This window comes from Narcine bancroftii, chromosome 3, assembly GCF_036971445.1.
Source record: "Narcine bancroftii isolate sNarBan1 chromosome 3, sNarBan1.hap1, whole genome shotgun sequence".
NCBI lineage: Eukaryota > Metazoa > Chordata > Chondrichthyes > Torpediniformes > Narcinidae > Narcine > Narcine bancroftii.
In genome coordinates this window covers 125,114,882-125,134,419 of record NC_091471.1, presented here as the reverse complement: position 1 = coordinate 125,134,419, position 19,538 = coordinate 125,114,882, and the positions used below count along the sequence as shown (strand labels likewise).

General features: G+C 40.8%; 1 protein-coding gene across 1 annotated transcript in view; it reads right to left on the bottom strand.

The window, feature by feature from the left end:
* lgi2a (leucine-rich repeat LGI family, member 2a) overlaps positions 1-18,401 on the bottom strand; it is a 34,089-nt gene extending 15,688 nt beyond the window's left edge. The window contains exons 1-5 of the mRNA XM_069923101.1: positions 18,220-18,401; positions 17,446-17,517; positions 8,303-8,374; positions 8,134-8,205; positions 7,916-7,987 (exon numbers count right to left, since the gene is read on the bottom strand). Of these exons, the coding sequence (XP_069779202.1) occupies positions 7,916-7,987; positions 8,134-8,205; positions 8,303-8,374; positions 17,446-17,517; positions 18,220-18,401 (470 nt within the window). The remainder of the gene's footprint in view (positions 1-7,915; positions 7,988-8,133; positions 8,206-8,302; positions 8,375-17,445; positions 17,518-18,219) is intronic.
* Between the last annotated feature and the right edge of the window lie 1,137 nt (positions 18,402-19,538).

The following is a 19,538-nucleotide window of genomic DNA, read 5'->3' as shown; positions in this document are numbered from 1 at the left end:
CAAACAGAACAATAAATGGAATCCCAAAAATTTGGAAAACCCAAGGAGGCAACTTGTAAATAGTGGCCTCTACAGGTGGATTGGTGCTTGTGCAAGAACCCACCAGTTTTGAGGCCTGAAGGAGATGAGGCTGCCTCACTGTGGATGTCTAACCTCATCTCAGTGACCTTGAAAGGAAGCTCTCTTTGTGACCCTATCAGCAATCTGTGGCAGCATTTGGCTGAAGTCAGCCCTCCAAAAGAATCCAAAGCTTTCAGTACCATTTCAGACCCAGAGTCTAACTCATGGAATTATGGGGTCTTCTTAAAGATTCCTTCATTAGGCTCCAGAGGTACACCCTGCCCCAACATCAGGACAAGCTTATTGTAGATTACTACGCAGTGGTTGTCACTCAGATGGGAGATCTCAACATTGACTGTGCGCCCTATACTTGGTCATAGCATTAAGTCAAGCGCAAGGAATCAATAACTCAATGTTACAACTGGAGAGCTGATGAATGCCATTGCCCATTGTACTGCAATGACACCAAAACCTTGAGATAAATTCAGTACAATATGTCCAAAAAAAATCAAGTAAAATCCCTTCTGGCTAATCAGCCATTAACCAACTTGCAAACATCACCAAGGTGCAGAAGGCATTAATGACAGTAATATTTGTGCCTGTTTATGTAGTATTCCTTTTTCATATGCAGAATGAAACAGTCTGTCCCTGACTGCAGCAAAAGCTGGACAATATGGCCTTGGACAATAGATGCTGTCCTTGCCAGCAGCATCTTCACTCCGTGATCAGAATTTTAAAAAAATGACACTATCAACAGTATAAAGGAATGTGGGGCTATCATTTAACGTAGAGATCTTAATTTTATTGGACGAGTGATTTGCAAACATTTTTGTAATTTGCACTGTTTTCCTCTGACTTTCTTCCATTCCTTGATCCCTAAAAATAAAGAAAAATAATGGGAATATATTATCTGAGAAGTTAAGTTGGTAATAAAACCATAGAAGTATTGTTTATTATTTTTACACCATCTGGAATCCCAAAGTACATGCTTTTGTAGCAATTTTTTCCAGAGAGTTTGCTCCCAGCATGGAATTTAAATCAATCCCAGTAGGGATAGGAAGATGGGAAACAAAGATTTTCTGGTAAATAATTTTAATCATTGCTAAATTAGGGTCATTACAAATTAATGTAAAATAACCTCCAGGTTCATTTTGAGCACAAATTCAAACTGTATATATCCTTGTATTTAATTTAATCACAACTCTGAAATGAAGAATGTACTTGAATACTTTGAAAATAAAATGGCAATGAGCCCATTCAAAATTATTTTTCGTATTAAAACAATGAAACACACACAGAATAACCCTAAGGCCCATCTTGTTCTCTTGCATAAACTGTAGTAGAGGTTCATAGTTTTGATAAATATCCTTAAAACTATTGACGTGATTGAAGAGAACTTGGTGTATCTGTCACACCAAGCAATCACCCAGCGGGAACTTGGGAGGAAAGTTGGGAAGTTCCCCATTGTGAAGCCGAGCACGGGAAACATTCCTCATTCGTCATCCTGAACCAACCCAAAAAGGGTGGGGGGGGGGGGAACTTCTGGCTGCATGTTAACTCATTCCCCCCCCAGTCTTATATGGATCATATGTTTCCAAATGGTCAGAAATATTTATGAACAATCAAAAATTTTCCTTAAATTTTAAAACTTGAACATTCTTTAATCCACCCTAATACTTTAAAACACACCCAAAAAAAATCAGCATTAATGAATAGTCACCTGCCTCCCTTGCAACAATTTTCTTCTATTCAAATCAATATATATGCACCTCTTCCAGTTTGGCACAGGATTGTAAGCCCCATCAAATGTGAACCCACGGAAAGCAACCAGACCTGGTGGAGTTCCAGGATGTGTCCCAACTGTCTGTGCAAATTAACTGGCGGTCATGTTCACGACATCTTTTATCTCGCCCTACAACAGACAAGTCTTCCCTTGCATCAAGAAGGCCACTATAATGGCAGTCCCAAAGTAAAGCACAATAACAGGCTAAATTGCAACCACCATCTTTAAGTGCTTTGAGAGGCTGTTCATGGGTCACATCAACTTTAACTGACCAACTAGCTTTGACCCACTTCAGTTTGTCTCCCATCCAAAGAGATCCATGGCAGATGCCATCTCTCTGGCTCTCCATTCAATCTGGAGCATTTGGACACATGTTAGATGACTATTCATAGACTATAGCTTTGCCTTAAATACCACAGTCTGGAGAAAACATTCCCAAACTTCAGGATTTAGTCTACAGTGTCCCCCTTTGCTTCTGGACCCTTGACTTCCTGTCTAACAGACTACAATCAGCGAAGATGAGTAACAACATATCCTCCATGATCACGCTGAACATGAGTGCTCCTCAAGGATGTATACTCAAGCCTCAATTATGCTCACTCTACACCCATGAACTATACATCTAAATAACCACTCCAACTCTTCAGATTTGCCAAAGACATCACAATAGTGGATTGAGTCTCAAATGAGCAGATGGGATACAGGAAAGCAATTTAAAGTTTGGTGGCACAGTGCTAAGATAAGAAACTCTCTCTCAATATCGAGACAAAGGAGATGATCATTGACTTCAAGCGACCCCACACCCTTGTCCACAATAATGGCACTAAAGTTTAAAGAGTACATAGCTTCGGCAATAAAAATATCCAATGACCTGATTTGGGACAAACATGATGCAATGGTCAAGAAAGCACACCGACACCTCCACTTTATTTGAAAACTAAGTAAGTTCAACACGTTTCCCTTGGCCCTCAATAACTTCTGCAGGTGTACCACCAAAAGCGCACTTGTTCAATACTTCAGAGTGTGGTATGGGAGGTGGTCTGCTCAGGATAGGAAGAAGCCTCAGAAGATAGTCGATGCTGATCAGAACATAATACCAGCTTCCCTCCCCTCCATGGACTTCATCTACATTTCCCACTGTCTAGAAAAGGCAGTCAAAATACTGAAAAACCCATCACACCCCAGACACACTCTCTTCTCCCTCCTCCCGTCAGGGAGAAGGCTTAAGAATGTGAAAGCACGTACCAACTGGCTTAAAGACAGTTTCTTCTTCACAGCCATCAGACTCCTAAATGAAACCTACAACAATGTTCTCACGCTGTCCTTGCTTGGTGTTAATTAATCTTCCTTTTCATTGGAATCATACACTCTGTAAATTGTGCTCTTTACACAGCTGTATAAAACTTTTGGAGATAAATTGTTGTCCTGTTTTCAGAAGGATTTTCTCACTGAACAATGTGCTTTGTGACCAATAAACAAACATAGGTAGCTGCTAAACAATGTTAAACCACTGACGGCAGCTTCGGGAGTTGTATGGACACCCCAAGGATACTGCCATTGGCATACCTACTGAAAGGTTTTTCATCGATAGCCCACATAAATTGGTTGTAACTTGTTTATGAAAAATAATCTCCTGTTTATACAGTAAAACCCCCCAGTATCCAGCACCTATGGGGCCTTGGTAGATGCCGGATAAGTGAATTTTCCGGTTCTTTGAGACATGGATTGGCGAACTGACTGCTAGGGTACACCAATTTTAACCTTTCGTATTTTTTACCCGTTTATTTTCTGCAATTTGTTTTGGCAGTTGCTTGCATTCTGGATAACGGGGATTTTACTGTATATGGAATAACATAGAACTTACAGCAGAGAAGAATGCGATAGAGCCTAACAAGTCTGTGTTTATACTCCACATTTTTGTCATAGGTCAGTTGTCTGTAAATAATAAAAATGGAGGGAAAAGTAGAAATCCTCTCATAGCTTTGTTAATTATTCAGCCAGAACATTTACTTGCCACACAATTTACTGATGAAACGTGCTATTCCTAAAACTTGCTGCCATCAAGTCATACTTGTATAATTTATGGATAAAGGTGAAGCTGCCCAATGTACGTCTCTTCAAAAGGAAAAATTACTTGGCATCATAACAGACCACTGCTTGTTTAACCAAATTGTATTTAGTTACAACATCCGCGACCCGGATTCAAATCCGCTGTTATCTATAGGAAGTTTGTCCATTCTCCCCACGTCTGTGTGAGTTTCCTCCGTGTGTTCCAGCTTCCTCCCACATTTCAAAGACGTTTGGAGTTAGTAAGTTAATTTGTCACATAGGTGTAATTGGACAGTACAGGTTCATGGGCTGGAAACTATTCTCTGAAACTACAAATGGTCTTCAAAGCTACTTTTTGAACGTAATTAAAAATATTTCATTTATAAGCATTTCCCTAAGGATTGATCCCATTGTAATGCAACCATGGGGCATCTTGAATGGAAAAAAAAGGATAACAAGCTGCAACCATTATCCTTGCTGGAAACAGTGAAGTTAATTATCATGGCTCTATTGCCATTTAAATCAAAAGCGATCACACTACTTAAACCCGTTGACAGTTCTCTGCTAACTAAATGGGGAAAAAATGGCAAAATGGTGTGGCAACAGCATGGATCATTGACTTTATAATACTGATCGCTTTTATATGATGCGCTGAATGTTCTTTTCTAATCGGCTCATTATTACAATGGATGATACATGGAATTTTACTGCCCCAGGAAGCTCAAACCTACAACTTCATTAATAATTCAACTCTGAATAAGTTGTTGCTGGTAAAAACACATTAGGCTGCAGACGCTGTGATTGTAGTAAAAATGTTCATAATGAGCAGCTTAATGGTTAATTCTACAATTCTTACATTTAATTCACATAAATTTTCACGTTCAAATTCAACATAGAATTGAGTGGAGTTTGATCCTCAACAGCAGTAAACTTTATCAATGATTATATAGAATGCCTGCATACAACCAAGCTTGGTTCCAAAAGATGACTGTGTTCTTTTTAGTGATTGTTCCCAAGTAGCAAGTTGAGGTTTAAAAGACACCTTTGAGGTAATTAATAATTTGGGCTGACCAGCAAAGCTCTCAATGTGGCAAATCAAGTAGAATGTGAATTGAGAAAATGGCTTCTAGCCCTTTTGAAAAATTTGGTATTACTAGTGGACCCATCAAGTTGCAGAGTGAGAAAGTTACACAGAGCAGGAGCAAATAAAAGTAAAGCAGGCACACAGCCAGTGTGCGAGTGGCCCAGTGTAGGAGTGGGAATTTGAGTCTCTGGTTCACCAGTGGCCCACTGTAGGAGTGGAAATTTGAAGCTTCGGTTCACAATTGGCCCAGTGTAGGAGTGGGAATTTGAAGCTTTGGTTTGTGAGTGGCCCAGTGTAGGAGTGGGAATTTGAGGGGGGAGGTGGAAGGGGAAGAGGGGTTTGAACTAGATTTTCAGGGGGGTGGGAACCAGAGTGCCAGAGCAGATAGTGGAGTGGAGGAGGAAAAAGATGATGTAAAGTCAGAAATCAAAGGTGAACATTCTGGAAATGTTCTCAGGTGAAACTATTTTAAAGCAAGGCATATTGTAGGAAAGGCAGGCGAGCTTAGAGCATGGATGGGCATGTGGAATTATGATATTGTGGCCATTGGTGAAACTTGGTTGTAGGAGGGGCAGGACCAGCAGCTCAATGTATCGGTGTTCCATTGTTTCAGTCATGATAGAGCAGGAGGAATGAAAGGGGAGGAATGGCATTGGTCGTAAGGGAAAATATCACAACTGTTCTCAGTCTTGTCAACTAAGGCTATATGGGTGGAGCTGAGGAAAGGGAAAGGGATGACCACACTTGCGGAGTTATATTATAGATGGCCCAATAGTCAACGAGAATTGGAGGAGCAATTCTGTAGAGAGGTAGCAGACAGCAGCAGGAAACATAAGGTTCTGATAGAAGGAGATTTTAAGTTTCCACATATTGACCGGGATTCCCATACTGTAAAAGGGCTGGATGGCTTGGAGTTTGTCACATGTTCAGAAAAGTTTTCTAATATACCATCTAGAGAAGGAGCAATACTGGATCTCCAATTATGGAGTGAGGCAGGACAGGTGAAAGAAGTATGTGTAGGGGAACATTTTGAGTCCAGTGATCATAATGCCATCAATTTTAAATTAATTATAGATAAGGATCAGTCTAGTCCTCAGGTTGAGATTCAAAATTGGAGAAAGGCCAATTTTGAAGAAATGATAAAGGATCTACGAAGCATGGATTGAGATAAGTTCTTTTCTGGCAAAGATGTGTTCAGTAAGTCAAATCGAGTTTACTACCTCACCATGAATACCAAATATCTGAATCTTCCTGATTAACCTCCCATGGGGGACTTTGACAAAGGCTTTACTCAAGTCCATGATTTGCTTTCACAAAACAAAGATACTATTGACTGGGTGGAATAAGTGACCAGCAGCAACTCCATCTGCTGCTCCTCATGGTTAATCCCTTCAGTGGAGAAGTTAGAGTGAATTGCAATCAATTTCATGCAGAAATAATTAACAAAGTGCAAAGGGAAATTGGTTTCAAAAACAGTCATAAAAATAGACAAATGTGTAAGTAATAAATTGTAAAAAAAAATTCAAAAATGTGTGACTTTCTAATTTTTAACAATTGACAACTAGATAAATGTCATCACTTCTATTAGGGGCTGGAGAGATTAGCATCGTTAAAATGATACTTGCACGGTTAACTGATTAATTGACAATGAAACAAATATTAAAAACTCCTTAAAACTGTCGTGAAAGTTGCAAACAAGGTGTGGTTTCTGCAAGGTTCACAGATATAGAGTATATTATCCTTGTACGGCACTCCTCAATTTATGGAACACTCCTCCTCTCTATAAATTGTTAGATAACTTAGACATCATGTGCCATTTAACCCATTGTTACTTTAGCTGTGAAATCTGTACCAAAGTCTCATTCAATGTTAGGAAATCCAGTTTGACTAAAGTGAAAAGTGAAGCATTACACACATCTCTGATGACTTCTATGGTGACCTTGGTCATGTGGTTTCTTAACATTGGCTGGAAGACTGAGAACATCCCATGGTTTCTACAAGTCAGAAAAAATTATGCCTCAATTATCCAAATAGCATAACCCTGCTCCAACACCCTCTGCATGTGATTCCCATACGATCAGATCAAAATCAGTGTATTGTAACATTATACTTTCAATTCTTCATTTCTTCACAATAAGACACACTTATTTACACCATCCTTCCTCAGCAACAACAATAATTCACACAATGGAAGCCTGGAACTTACTTAGAAGGTGCCCTATCTTGCTCCCTGTTACTGGCAATCAGCTCAATAACTGTTTCATCAAGGGAAGTATAAAACTCAGTGAAAATATAGTGCCAAGTGGTGAACTCCTTCCTAAGATGAATGAATTTGGGAGATGCAAATTAATTCAGAAGAAATTAAGATGTGTTTTCAGTTTGAATGGCTGATGGAATATATAGAAACAAGTGAACTTTAAAATGTTTGGTCTGTTCCAGAAATGGTAATTTTCTAATGTGCAAACTTCAAATTTTCCTATTAATCTTTCATCAACAATGGACATCAATGGGAAAACATGACAATTAACCAAACATGTACTTAATTTCACAGATGTAACCAGTTTCAATCTGTTACTTAACACTAATTTTGGAAAAGGCCAACTCTGTAATTTCTTCCTTCAGATTCAGCAAAAGGCATTTCTGCTGAAGAAGGTTTATTGAAGGATTCAATATTCAAGACCTGTTTTATATGGTTTAATTTGTGCTGCCAAGTGAAATTCAGATATTTTATAGTGTGGCATCAAAGTTTTGGGCCTGAGCCCTTCATCGGGAAAGTGAAAAAAATCCCTAGGTCCAAAATATTTTAATTTCTAGAGATGTTCTATGACCTGTGGAGTTGCCCCAGTACTTTTGTGCATTATTTTAGAACTCTACCAGTTTATTGCATTAAATAAATTAAAGTTAAATGAATGTATTGCTAAAAAATGTGAAAAGCTTACAGTTCAATCAAAGAATCCAAGTCAAGGAAGACATCCCTTGGTAAAGATCTGATCCCATTGTTGGCCAAAGAACTGAAAATAAAGTAATTCATTTTAAAGCATCACCTCATTTGTTTAAACACCATCTGAGAAATTACTTGATTTTACGGTTGATATGTTTTTTTAAACAAAAACTGGTGACTTGACAATAGCACAACAATGACAACATGAAAACTCACAGATGGATCAAATCTTTTAGTCCTCGAAAAGCATGTCGTGATACAGACTCAATTTTGTTGCTTTCAATGAATCTGCAGATATAAAGTCAGCCAATTAGTTCAAATGGTTCAGTAACTTCATAATTAATTACATGAAGGAAATAGGAAACATAAAATGAAATGAACTCACAAATACTCAAGACGTGCAAGTTCACCAAAGGCATCATCTTTAATTGATGTGACTGAATCTGAATTCAACAGCCTGAAATAAAAATCAGGTTTAATAGATTTTTTTTTTCAAAGTAACAGCATGTAAACATTGATTTTTGGCGGATTTAATTCAAATATTAAATGCAATTCTAACAGAATGAGTGGCACAGTTAGGATAGCGGTTAGTACCCCATTATTACAGCGCCAGCTACCCCGGTTCAAATCTGGTGCTGTCTGTAAGGAGTTTGTGTGTTCTCCAGTGTCTGCGAGGTGCTCCGGTTTCCTCCCACCCTTCAAAATGTATGGGGGGGGGGGAGTTGCAGGTTAATTGGATGTATTTAGGTGGCGCAGGCTTGTGGGCCGAAAGGGCCCATTACTGTATTGTATGTATTAAAAGAATTAATAATTACAAATTTTTGCAAATTCTGACAAAAAATAGTTTCAGGGCAAAGTTGTGAGGGGACAATGGAATATTATAGCTTGGTGAATGGTGATACTGAAACAGTGGGAGAGGTAGCTGAAACCTATCCTTTGTTATAATGATGGAGAAATAAATGAGGTCTTCATTGGAGCTGAAGTTGAAGCAGGCAAGCATGAAGGATTCAAGCGTAAACTTTTTTTCCAACAGCAAGTACAAGTTTGGATTAAGAATGTACTGTTTTCAATCTGATGTTTAATGCAGGCTAAGAACATGATACAAGAGAACACTGGAATTAGATGGAGAACAGAAAGCTTTACCGTCAACTGTACTCAGCAAGATTGAAACAATGGCCGACAGACAGCAGAAGTTCAGTTGATGACCTCTCCACCAAGATTGCATTTAAAGGAACTATAGCCATAAGCAAAAACCATTGTGGGGGTTGATACCAGAGTAAATATGAAGCGGTTATAAACATATCAATGAGCAACTTTTAAAAAGTTTTATTTTTTGTTTTAATTCATAAATAATTTGTGTTCTATTACACAGCAAATCTTCAGTGCCGCATTGGCCATCAGTAAAAACCACCTTTTTTTAAATTATTTACAAATAATAAAATGTATTTACAAATAAATAAGTAACATTAATTTCTTCTAAATGAAATTAAGACTGAAATGGAAATAAATACCAAGAACTGAATCCAATGGTTAGAAGCTAAATTTAAAATCTTTTCTTCCACTTATCACTCTGGATGGTGCAATATTAAATCCAATGTGGTTGAATGAAGTGGAAGTTGCCCCTAACTCCAAAGGGCAGCAAGGATGGTGCAGGGGGCAGTATGGTTGGTGTAAAGGTTAGCACAGTTCTATTATAGCGCTATCGACCCAAGTTCGAATCCACCACTGTCTGTAAGAAGTTTATACATTCTCCCTCTGACCACATGGATTTCCTCTGGGTGCTCCAGTTTCCTCCCAACATTCCAAAGATACACAGGATTAGAAGGATCATTGGTCACATTGGTGGATTTGAGCAGTGCAGCCTTGTAGGCTGAAAGGGTCTGTTACCGAGCATCTCTAAATTTTTTTTAAAATGAGAAGAATCTACGTGGAATAATTGCAGATGCGACAGTAGTACGTACATGGCTGCGTGGACCTAAAGCACAAACCGTCTCTAAATCAGCAACTTCTCTTATAGCAATACAGGGTCTTTGGATGCGACATGGAACACATCAGACCATGTTTACGTGACCTGTGAAAAGTAGAGACTGATACTTGATTCCTGAAATGGGAGTTTTCATCTTTGGCGATAACGTTTGAACACAAGGCAAATATGAATTAAATGTCATTTCCCTGTTCACTGAAGATATTTTAAAGTGTATTTCAGATAGATATTATAAAATATGTTAATTATAAATTCTCATTTGTGTTATAGTAAAGTTTACAAACATTAGCATTAATTGGTAATTGAATAAGATTTATTCATGAAGAAGGTAGAGTTATTATAATGCACTAATTTACTTTTAAGCTCAGCAATGCTAATTGTTTATTATTTAGAAATTTGTCATGCCCTATAGATTTAATGTTGCATTCAAGATGCAACATTTTTTTTAAATTTTTCACACTATAAACCATATTGATCAAGATACATACATTTTCCTTCTTAAATATATAAAGATTCAACATTTTTGATGAATTCTCAACTCACATTTAGTTTAAGATGAAGAGTTGTGAACAGTGATAAAAACATATTCAAAAGTACAAAAAGTAATAGAATGTAATGGCTTGATTTGTATCATTTGTGCTGTTCATTACATCCAGTTCATCTATTTCCAGGGGGTTGTAACATGAGAGTAAAAAGGATCTATTCACACAGGAGTTGTTCAGAGAATAGAGGACGATTTCACATTTCTAGCTGAAAACAACCTATTTTGGGGAGGGAAAACAGAGGCTGGGAGAGCAACTTGGCATCAAAAGCAAATTTACCAGCATGTTAGCATAGGTAAAATGTTAAATCAGGGATGGGTTTTGTAAACTTGGGGTGCATTACATTATTTTTTTAGATATTTGATGCCTCAAATTATAGAAGGGTTCAGGAAAGTTATTTCCTTTAGTGGGGGGAATGCAGAATGAGAAACTATAAATCTTAAAATTAAAGCTAAAATAAGTAAAAGTCAGAGAAAATCTTTCAACGCACATGAACGCAGATATCTAAAATTCCATGTCCTAGGACCAAGAAGGAGAATATCTAAGATTACTGCAGGATCTGGGAAAGTGAGACCAGGAATGGCAGATGGAATTTTGGAATTTAACATGCACAAACTCAAGGCATTGCACTTTCATGGTGAATAGGGAGTGTTGTAGAACAAAGAGACTTGTCATTCCAATGAAGTTGTGTTGCTGGTAGATGGGTGGCAAAGAAGAGGTTTGGCATGCTTGCCTTCATTGGTGAAGGAGTTGTACAACTGTACAAGACGTTGGTGAGACCATACCTGGAGAATCGAGTGCAGTTTTGATCACCCCACTGTAAGAAATATATATATTTAAGATAGAAAGGTTACGGAAAAGATTTACAAGAATATTATCGGGACCAGTCAGCTTGAATTACAAGGAAAGGCCGGGGAGGCTGTGAATTTTCTTCCTGGAATATGAGAAGCTAAGTGAGTTCTTATAGAGTTCATAAAATCATGAAGGACATATACAGTGTAAGGTAAATAGCCCTAATCTTTTTCCAGGATAGGGCATAGATTTAAGGTGAGAGGAGAAAAATTTAAAAGGGACCTGAGCAACACCTTCTGCACACAGAGGTAGGTGGGTATATGGAACGAGCGCTAAAGAACACGGTAGAAGCAGGAACAATGATAGCATTCAAAAGACATTTAAACAGGTGCATAGAGATTAAAGTTTTGAAGGGATATGGAATGGATGCAGACAAACGGAACTCTATGCCCAGAGTGCCTAAGATGCTGGATGAATTATTTTGCTCAAAACAAAGGTGATTTTGTTAGAAATTAGTATAATGGGATATGGAGCAAAGTTTGGTAAATGGAGGTGAGAGACAGATGAGCCATGATCTACGTAGATCAATGGACTAGATTCAAGGGTCTTAATAATCTTTATCTGTGTTCATATTTATTAAATCACCTGAATTACCCACAGTGCAGTCAAAGGAGGAACCTGTAGAATCATAATATGGGATATTGAGATTAATTTTACATATCCTTTAATATTTCCCCTTGCTAGTCTCAAACATCTTCTTATGTATCCCAGAGAGGTAGCCCCTCTAATTAAATATGTATTGCTGCATTTCTGATCTACAAAATTATGTTCAGTAATAACTGAATTTGTATCATTTGTGCTGTTCATTACATCCAGTTCATTATTTTTTTCAGCCAGTGTTCCCTCATCATGTCCTTCCTTTTGAAGCTAACATTTTATTCCTGGGGATTTTGAGGAGGTGGGGGTGGGTTGTTTTGTACTTTAATATTCAGTTGTGAAGCCATGTTATTAGTTGTATACAAACAGTATTGCTGTGTTAATAGTACCAAGATAAGGTGTGAGTCTTTATTGATGTTCATCCAGACCAAGTAGGGTTTCAAACAGTGAACCAGGGCAATCTGTAGCTGAAGAGTTAGTTTCCTCATTGACCCTTGCTCTCAACTTCCTGATTTTCTCTCCTTCCTGATTTAAATGCTTATCTTTGCCTCTACCTATTCAGAATTCAGAATCATCTTCGATCTGTTTGGACAAAGAACATGATTACAATTAGTCTGTTCTCCTTGGATATCTTGCATCCTTTTAACTTTAGTGCATGGTTTTCAACGATCAATTAATATCTGCTGACGCAAGCTGGGCACAGTTATTACTTCTGCATTTTCTTCAGATGACTGACTCCTTATGTCCTGTCAAGCTCGGTGATCCCCCATGATTATCTGCCTATCTCCATCACCTCACTTTTATTGAAACTCTACTATATCCTAGGAGTGCATTAGAAATCCAAAAGCATTGTTGGTAGAAATGGCAGCTTTGGGCTTTACCATGTCTTAAAAAAACATCATCTATATTTTCACTGTATTCCCAAAAAATGTTAATAATTAAATTTTATAAGATAATTTGTTAATTCATAGTTATTATGCCATTTTGGAAGATGCTTAGGTGCCTTGCATTGATTAACAATTTTCCCAAATTGAGCAATGGTAAATGGATTTGGTGCTGAGTTAAGTCTGAATTTGGGCAACTGTCTGGCAGTACCCTCTGCTCACAAAAATAATGAGAATTACTACCAAGCACTGAAGTGTAAAGCAAAGTCAACAATCCATTCAGCTGAGATTGGGTTAAGGGGCACATGTTAACACGATTAAAGTATTTTGTGAAATATCCCTCAACAGCAGGATTTCACTCGAATACGTTCATCTGCAGGTTACCATGTCCTTCAGAAAACTAAGCTATCTTTGCACAATGACCACAGTCCATGGGAATTGATTTCATACCTGTTCATCACAGTGTAAGTAATATAGTCAATTCTAAAATCTGTGGGTTGGATTTTACAAATATTTATTGTAAAAAATGCCCATCTTGTAAATAAACATAAGTGCTGGAGAACTTTAGCAGGTCATACAGTGTGTGGAGGAAACAAAGGGATAGAAACCATATTTCGGGCCTGAGCCCTTTGTGAATGTATGAGTAGAAAGAAGCCTGAATAAACAGGTGAGGGGAGGAGGGAAGGGGTAGGGAAAGGAGCACAGGCCAACAGGCAAGAGGTCATAGGTGGGTAAGGTTGGGAGGACAGAAGAGAAAAAAGCTGAGAAATGACAGTGAAAGAGGGTAGTTCTCTGAATGGAGAGGGAGGGGATGGGGAGCTGGAAGAAAGGAGACAGAGGGCTAGGGAAAGAAGGAGAAACAAGGAGGGGGGGGCTAAAAGTATCTGGAGAATTACCTCCACATCTGCACTGGCCCCAGATACCATTAGGCCTTCCGCAATGGCAGAAATTGTGGAGGATAATATGTTGGATGCAGAGGCTGGGGTGACGGTAGGTGAGGACAAGGGGAATCTTGTCCTTGTTGCATCTAGGAGTGGAGGGGGCCAGTGCAAAGGTGCGGGAAATAGAGGAGATGTGTGTAAACAATGTTGATAGCAGTAGAGGGGGGAAAAACCAAGTTTTTGAAGAAGGAAGACATGTCAGATGTTTTGGACTGGAAGCAGATGTGACAGAACCGAGGAATTGAGAGAAAGGAATGAAATCGTTACAGGGTACAGGGTTTTTTTTTGCAACCTACAATGTGATCCCAGTACCAGACACATCTTCCCTTCTCTTTCCCTTTCCACTTACAGCAGGGACCATTCCCTCCATGACTTCCTTGTCCACTCACACTTTCCTCTACTCCCCCTCCCTTCAGCACCTACCCCCGTGACTACATGAAATGCGATACTTGCACCCACACCTCCTCCCTCACCACCATTCATGGCCCCAAGCAATCCTTTCAAGTGAAGCAAAACTTCACTGTGAATATGTGGTGGTTATCTTCTGCATTCAATATTCCTGTTGTGGCCTGCTCTACATTGGCGAGACTGGACACATGCTGATTTTATTGAGCACCTTTACTCTGTCTGCTGCAATGATGGGAACCTCCAGTGGCAACCATTTCAATTCCACACCCCATTCCCACGCGGACATGTCTATCCATGGCCTTATGCCCTGCCAAACTGAGGACTCCTGCAAATTAGTGGAACACCACCTAGTATTCCATCTGGGCACTCTCCAACAGATGGACTTAACCGACTTCAGCTTTCATTTGGCCCCTCCCCGACTCTCTCCCTCTCTATTTCCCTTTCTCTGTCTCTTTTCCTGCAGCTCCCCACCCCCTTACCTCTCCATTCAAAGCTACCCCCTCCCCATCTTACCTCAGCTTTTATCTCTTCTGCCCACCCACCCTTATCTACCTTGCCTGTTGTGGTGGAACCACTGTATAGCTATGAGCACTACCACTGTCTGCATGAATGTACTGTTTGGGCTGCCCACCCCCTGCACCTGTGACTCCTCCCCTCAGAATCCCCATAAAGGCTCTTCCCCAAACCCCTCCCTCAGTACCTGCCTTGGAACTGGGCCAGCAATATGTGAGATGTGTGGATTAAAGCACAACTCTAATGCGGTTAATCGATAGGATTACACCTGTTAGTCTGTATTCCTTCCCCATCTTTTCCCTCCTTCCCCCCCCCCATCTTTTTTTTTTATTCAGCCTGGTTTCTGCCCATACCTTGTCTATGGGCTCAGGCCCCAATTTAAGGTTAGATCGCTTTTCTTCCTCTAAATGCCCTGCCTGCTGGTGTTCTCCAGCACTTTTGTGAATTGCACTTGTTTAATTTGATCTTTTAGACAATAGACAATAGACAATAGACAATAGGAGCTGGAGTAGGCCATTTGGCCCGTCGGGCCAGCACCGCCATTTTAGATCATGGCTGATCATTACCATCAGTACCCCTTTCCAGCCTTATCCCCATAACCCTTAACTCTGTTACCCACAAGAGTCTTATCTAACTCTCTTTTGAACATAGTCAGCGAATCCGCCTCTACCACCCTCTGTGGCAGAGCATTCCACAGATTCACACTTCTCTGGGTAAAAAAATGCTTTCTCATCTCCATCCTAAAGGGCCTACCCTGTATTCTTAAACTATGCCCTCTAGTCCTCGTCTCCCCCATCATTGGGAACAAGTAATCAGACTTCACCTTGTCTATCCCCCTGATGATTTTGTATACCTCAATCATGTCCCCCCTCATCCTTCTAAACTCCAATGGATACAAGTCCAGTTTTTCTAGCCTTGCTGCATATGACAACCCTGCCATCCCTGGAACTAACCTTGTAAATCTGCACTGCACACCCTCTATAGCTAGTATGTCCTTCCTCAAGTTTGGAGACCAGAACTGGACGCAATACTCCAGGTGGGGTCTCACCAGGGCCCTGTATAACTGCAGAAGGGCATCTCTGTTCCTATACTCCAATCCCCTCTTTATGAAAGCCAACATTCCATTTGCCTTCTTCACAGCTTTCTGAACCTGCATGCTAGCCTTCAGTGACCGGTGAACAAGTACACCCAGATCCATTTGCACTTCCCCACTCCCTAGCTTGTCTCCATTTAAATAATATTCAGCTTTCCTATTACTTCCCCCAAAATGAATAACCTCACATTTGTTCACATTGAAATTCATCTTCCATTTAGCCGCCCACTCCTCCAGCCTGTCCAAGTCTCTCTGCATTTTCCTTACATCCTCCTCACACCCCACACCGCCACCCAGTTTAGTGTCATCTGCAAATTTGCTCATGTTATTTATAATCCCCTCATCCAAATCATTAACATAAATTACAAACAACTGAGGACCCAACACCGATCCCTGAGGCACTCCACTCGTCACATCCTGCCATTCTGAAAAAGACCCATTTACTCCAACCCTTTGTTTCCTATCTCTTAACCAATTTCCTATCCATGTCAGCACCTTGCCTCCAATACCATGCTCCCTGATCTTGCCCACTAGACTCCCGTGCGGTACCTTATCAAAGGCCTTCTGGAAGTCCAAATACACCACATCCACTGGCTCTCCCGAGTCCACCCTCTTTGTCACATCCTCAAAAAATTCCAGGTTAGTCAAGCATGACTTACCCTTAAGGAATCCATGCTGACTATCCCTTATACTATTATTACTGACTAAGTGTTCTGCTATTTCTCCTTTTATGATGGACTCCAATATCTTCCCCACCACTGATGTCAGGCTAACCGGTCTATAATTTCCCGTTTTCTCCCTCCCTCCTTTCTTAAAAAGCGGCACCACATCAGCCACTCTCCAATCCTCAGGGACCTCCCTGGAATCTATGGAACTTTGGAAAATGTCGACCAGTGCCTCCACAATTTCCATAGCCACCTCTTTAAGCACCCTAGGATGCAGCCCATCAGGCCCTGGGGATTTATCAGCCCTTAGTCCCAACAATTTACTCATAACCTCCTGCTTCTGGATCCAGATATCCATTAGATCCCCTACCTCCCCAGTAAAGTTCCCCAAGTCTCTTGGTACCACATGACCACTACCCCCTAACTGACTATAACCTATATCCTCCTTGGTGAAGACAGTTGCAAAGTATTTGTTAAATTCCTCTGCCATCTCCTTGTTTCCGGTAATAATTTCACCCTTGCCCATTTTCAAAGGGCCAATTTTAGACCGAACCAATTTCTTCCTCTTCACATACTTAAAAAAGCTTTTGCTATCCTCCGCAATATTATCTGCTAATTTCCTCTCGTACTTCATTTTCCCGTCTCTTATGGCTTTCTTAGTTACCCTCTGATGTTCTTTGAAGGTTTCCCAATCCTCTAATTTCCCACTCTGCTTCGCTATCTTATAATTACTCCCTTTGGACTTGATAATGCACTTGATTTCCTTAGTTAGCCAGGGCTGCCATTTGCATCTCCTAGAGCCTTTCCTCCACTTTGGAATAAATTTGTCCTGGATCCTGTGAAAAATGTCCATAAAAACCTGCCCAGTTGTCCTCCCAGCTAGTGTATCTTCCCATTTTATTTTAATTTGGTTTTTATGAATTCCACATTTTGTTTTGCTAATCGGCTCTTCTTTTGGGGGGTATTTCACTTTGTTTGACTTAAGATGGTTAACGGGGTCTCCAAGATGAGTGTGTTGATGGCATCCCCCCCCCCCCCCCCATACTCACAAAAGTTGCAAAAGCGGCAAGCTTGAAAACATTCTTTCTGTAATTTCGTGGTAAGTCCCATTCACCAAACTCCTGCGGACAGAGTTTAAAACAAACCTGGATGCATTAAATGGGCAGATATTTCGGTCTTCCGCGATTGACTTAGACGTTAGCAGATTAATTCATCATTCTCGCCTTCTCCTCGTTTTGTTCTGCTCCATGCAACACAGAACGTGGCCCCTTTGCGAGGAGAAACTCTCTCCAGTTGACTTCAACTATCTCTCCCGAAGTTCTGTCCACCTTTTCTCAATGCATGCAGATCTCTTGCACCACAGACTATAACAAGGAACAAAAAAAACCCCAAATGGAATATGAATATTCATTTTTTTTTGGGGGGGGGGGACATTATTTGCAAAAGACGGGATTGGAATGAAACAAAAGGCGGAGATCCGACTGAGCCTTTTGTTTCAGGTGACAGTAGCTCTCCGGGCCCCTGCGAGGCTGTGGCAGGGTCGAGCTCTTGCTTTGGTTTGAAAGAAGAGTGCGAGGGCGACAAAAGAAAGTCTTTCATTTGCAAAACGCCGTCGTTCGTCTATGATCCTTGCTATTTGGAGACCTGAGAGGTGGCGTTCAAGCTTTGCCCCAAGCTTCAATGCATCCGTGTGCTTCCCCTGTTCCAGTCCCCACCATAATAGAAACAGTCCCCACCGCCTGGTTTCGTTTAAAGACCGGCTGTCCTTTCTTCCCCAGTCACGATGTATAAAGTATACACACTAGTCGGTTCTGGCTACTTACAGAGACGTTATATCGCTGGCGGGAATCCTCGGGACCGATGAAGTTCCGATACACATGATGGCATCTCTGGTACAGCTGCAACGGGAAGGACATTTCGCTGTTTTTCTCACCACACCACCGGATAACAAGCTGATCCCAACGGCCAAAGAAAGCCACGCCAAACTCTTGTCCAAGCGGCACATGTTGGGGTATCTGAGGTCCCATTTAAAATAGCATCCCATCCCCTTGTCGTGCGCCCTCCGCTTTCTGCACCGTGTGCAGTTTGGGCGAAAGCGCTGACATCAGCCGGGAATTGGAGCCTGGGGGTCGAATGAATTATTTATCCAACCTTCCAGCTCTTGAGAGTCCTCATCCGACACCACGTTGCCCTTGGCCGCTGTTTTACCTTTCGCTCGGAGGGGTGGCCGTGTATCGATTTTGGGACACACCCTGGGAATTATTCTTGCTGAATTGCAATGACATTCAAACAAAAATAAACTTATCCGCATTGAAGGGGAGACGTGACCGTGGCGTCCGCGGGATTGTTAATATTTCAAAGGATATAAATATTATCAACGTCACCTAAAGAATTTGCAAACAATCCCACAATTTGCAAATGAGCTTTAAGGGTGAACATTTATCTTGTTTGTTGGGGTTTCCTTACATGCTCAAGCAAATCTGCTAGGTTCCCCCCCTTTTAATATTTGAGAACGACGGCAGCAGTAAGTGAGATCTAGATGCCTAATGGAAAGGAGAGGCTGGCTCCATTTAGCCGGCGGGATGGTGAAGGACGGCATCTTCTTGGGCAGGCAACCACATTATCGCATCATGCGAAGTGACAGCACACCCAGGATTGCGAAGCAGGAGGGGGTGATCAGCACTCTGTTCACTGGGGTGCCCCTCACAGGAGGACCAACCGTTTCCCCCTCCATTTATTGTCAAGAGCAAGTCATGACATTCAGTGTTCTGCTGCAGCTTGACAGTGCAAACATACCATCTCACAATAACAACAAAAATAGAGCACTAAAAGTAAGGTTCATTGATTATTCAGGAATCTGATGGCAGCGGGAAGAAGCTGACCTTGTGTCATTCAGTGCTTGTCTTTCGGGTGCTAATGAGTGCTTGTCTTTAGACTCGGTGTACCTTTTTTCCGATGGCAGCAGTGTGAAGAGGGCATGGCCTGGGTGGTGGGGGTCCTTGAGGATAGAGGCTGCTTTTTTAAGACACCGCCTCATGCAGATGTCCTCCATGGAGTGAAGTCTGGTGCCTGTGATGTCTCAGGCCGAGTTAACAACCCTCTGCAGTTTATTCTTGTCCTGAGATTTGGCGCCTCCATACCA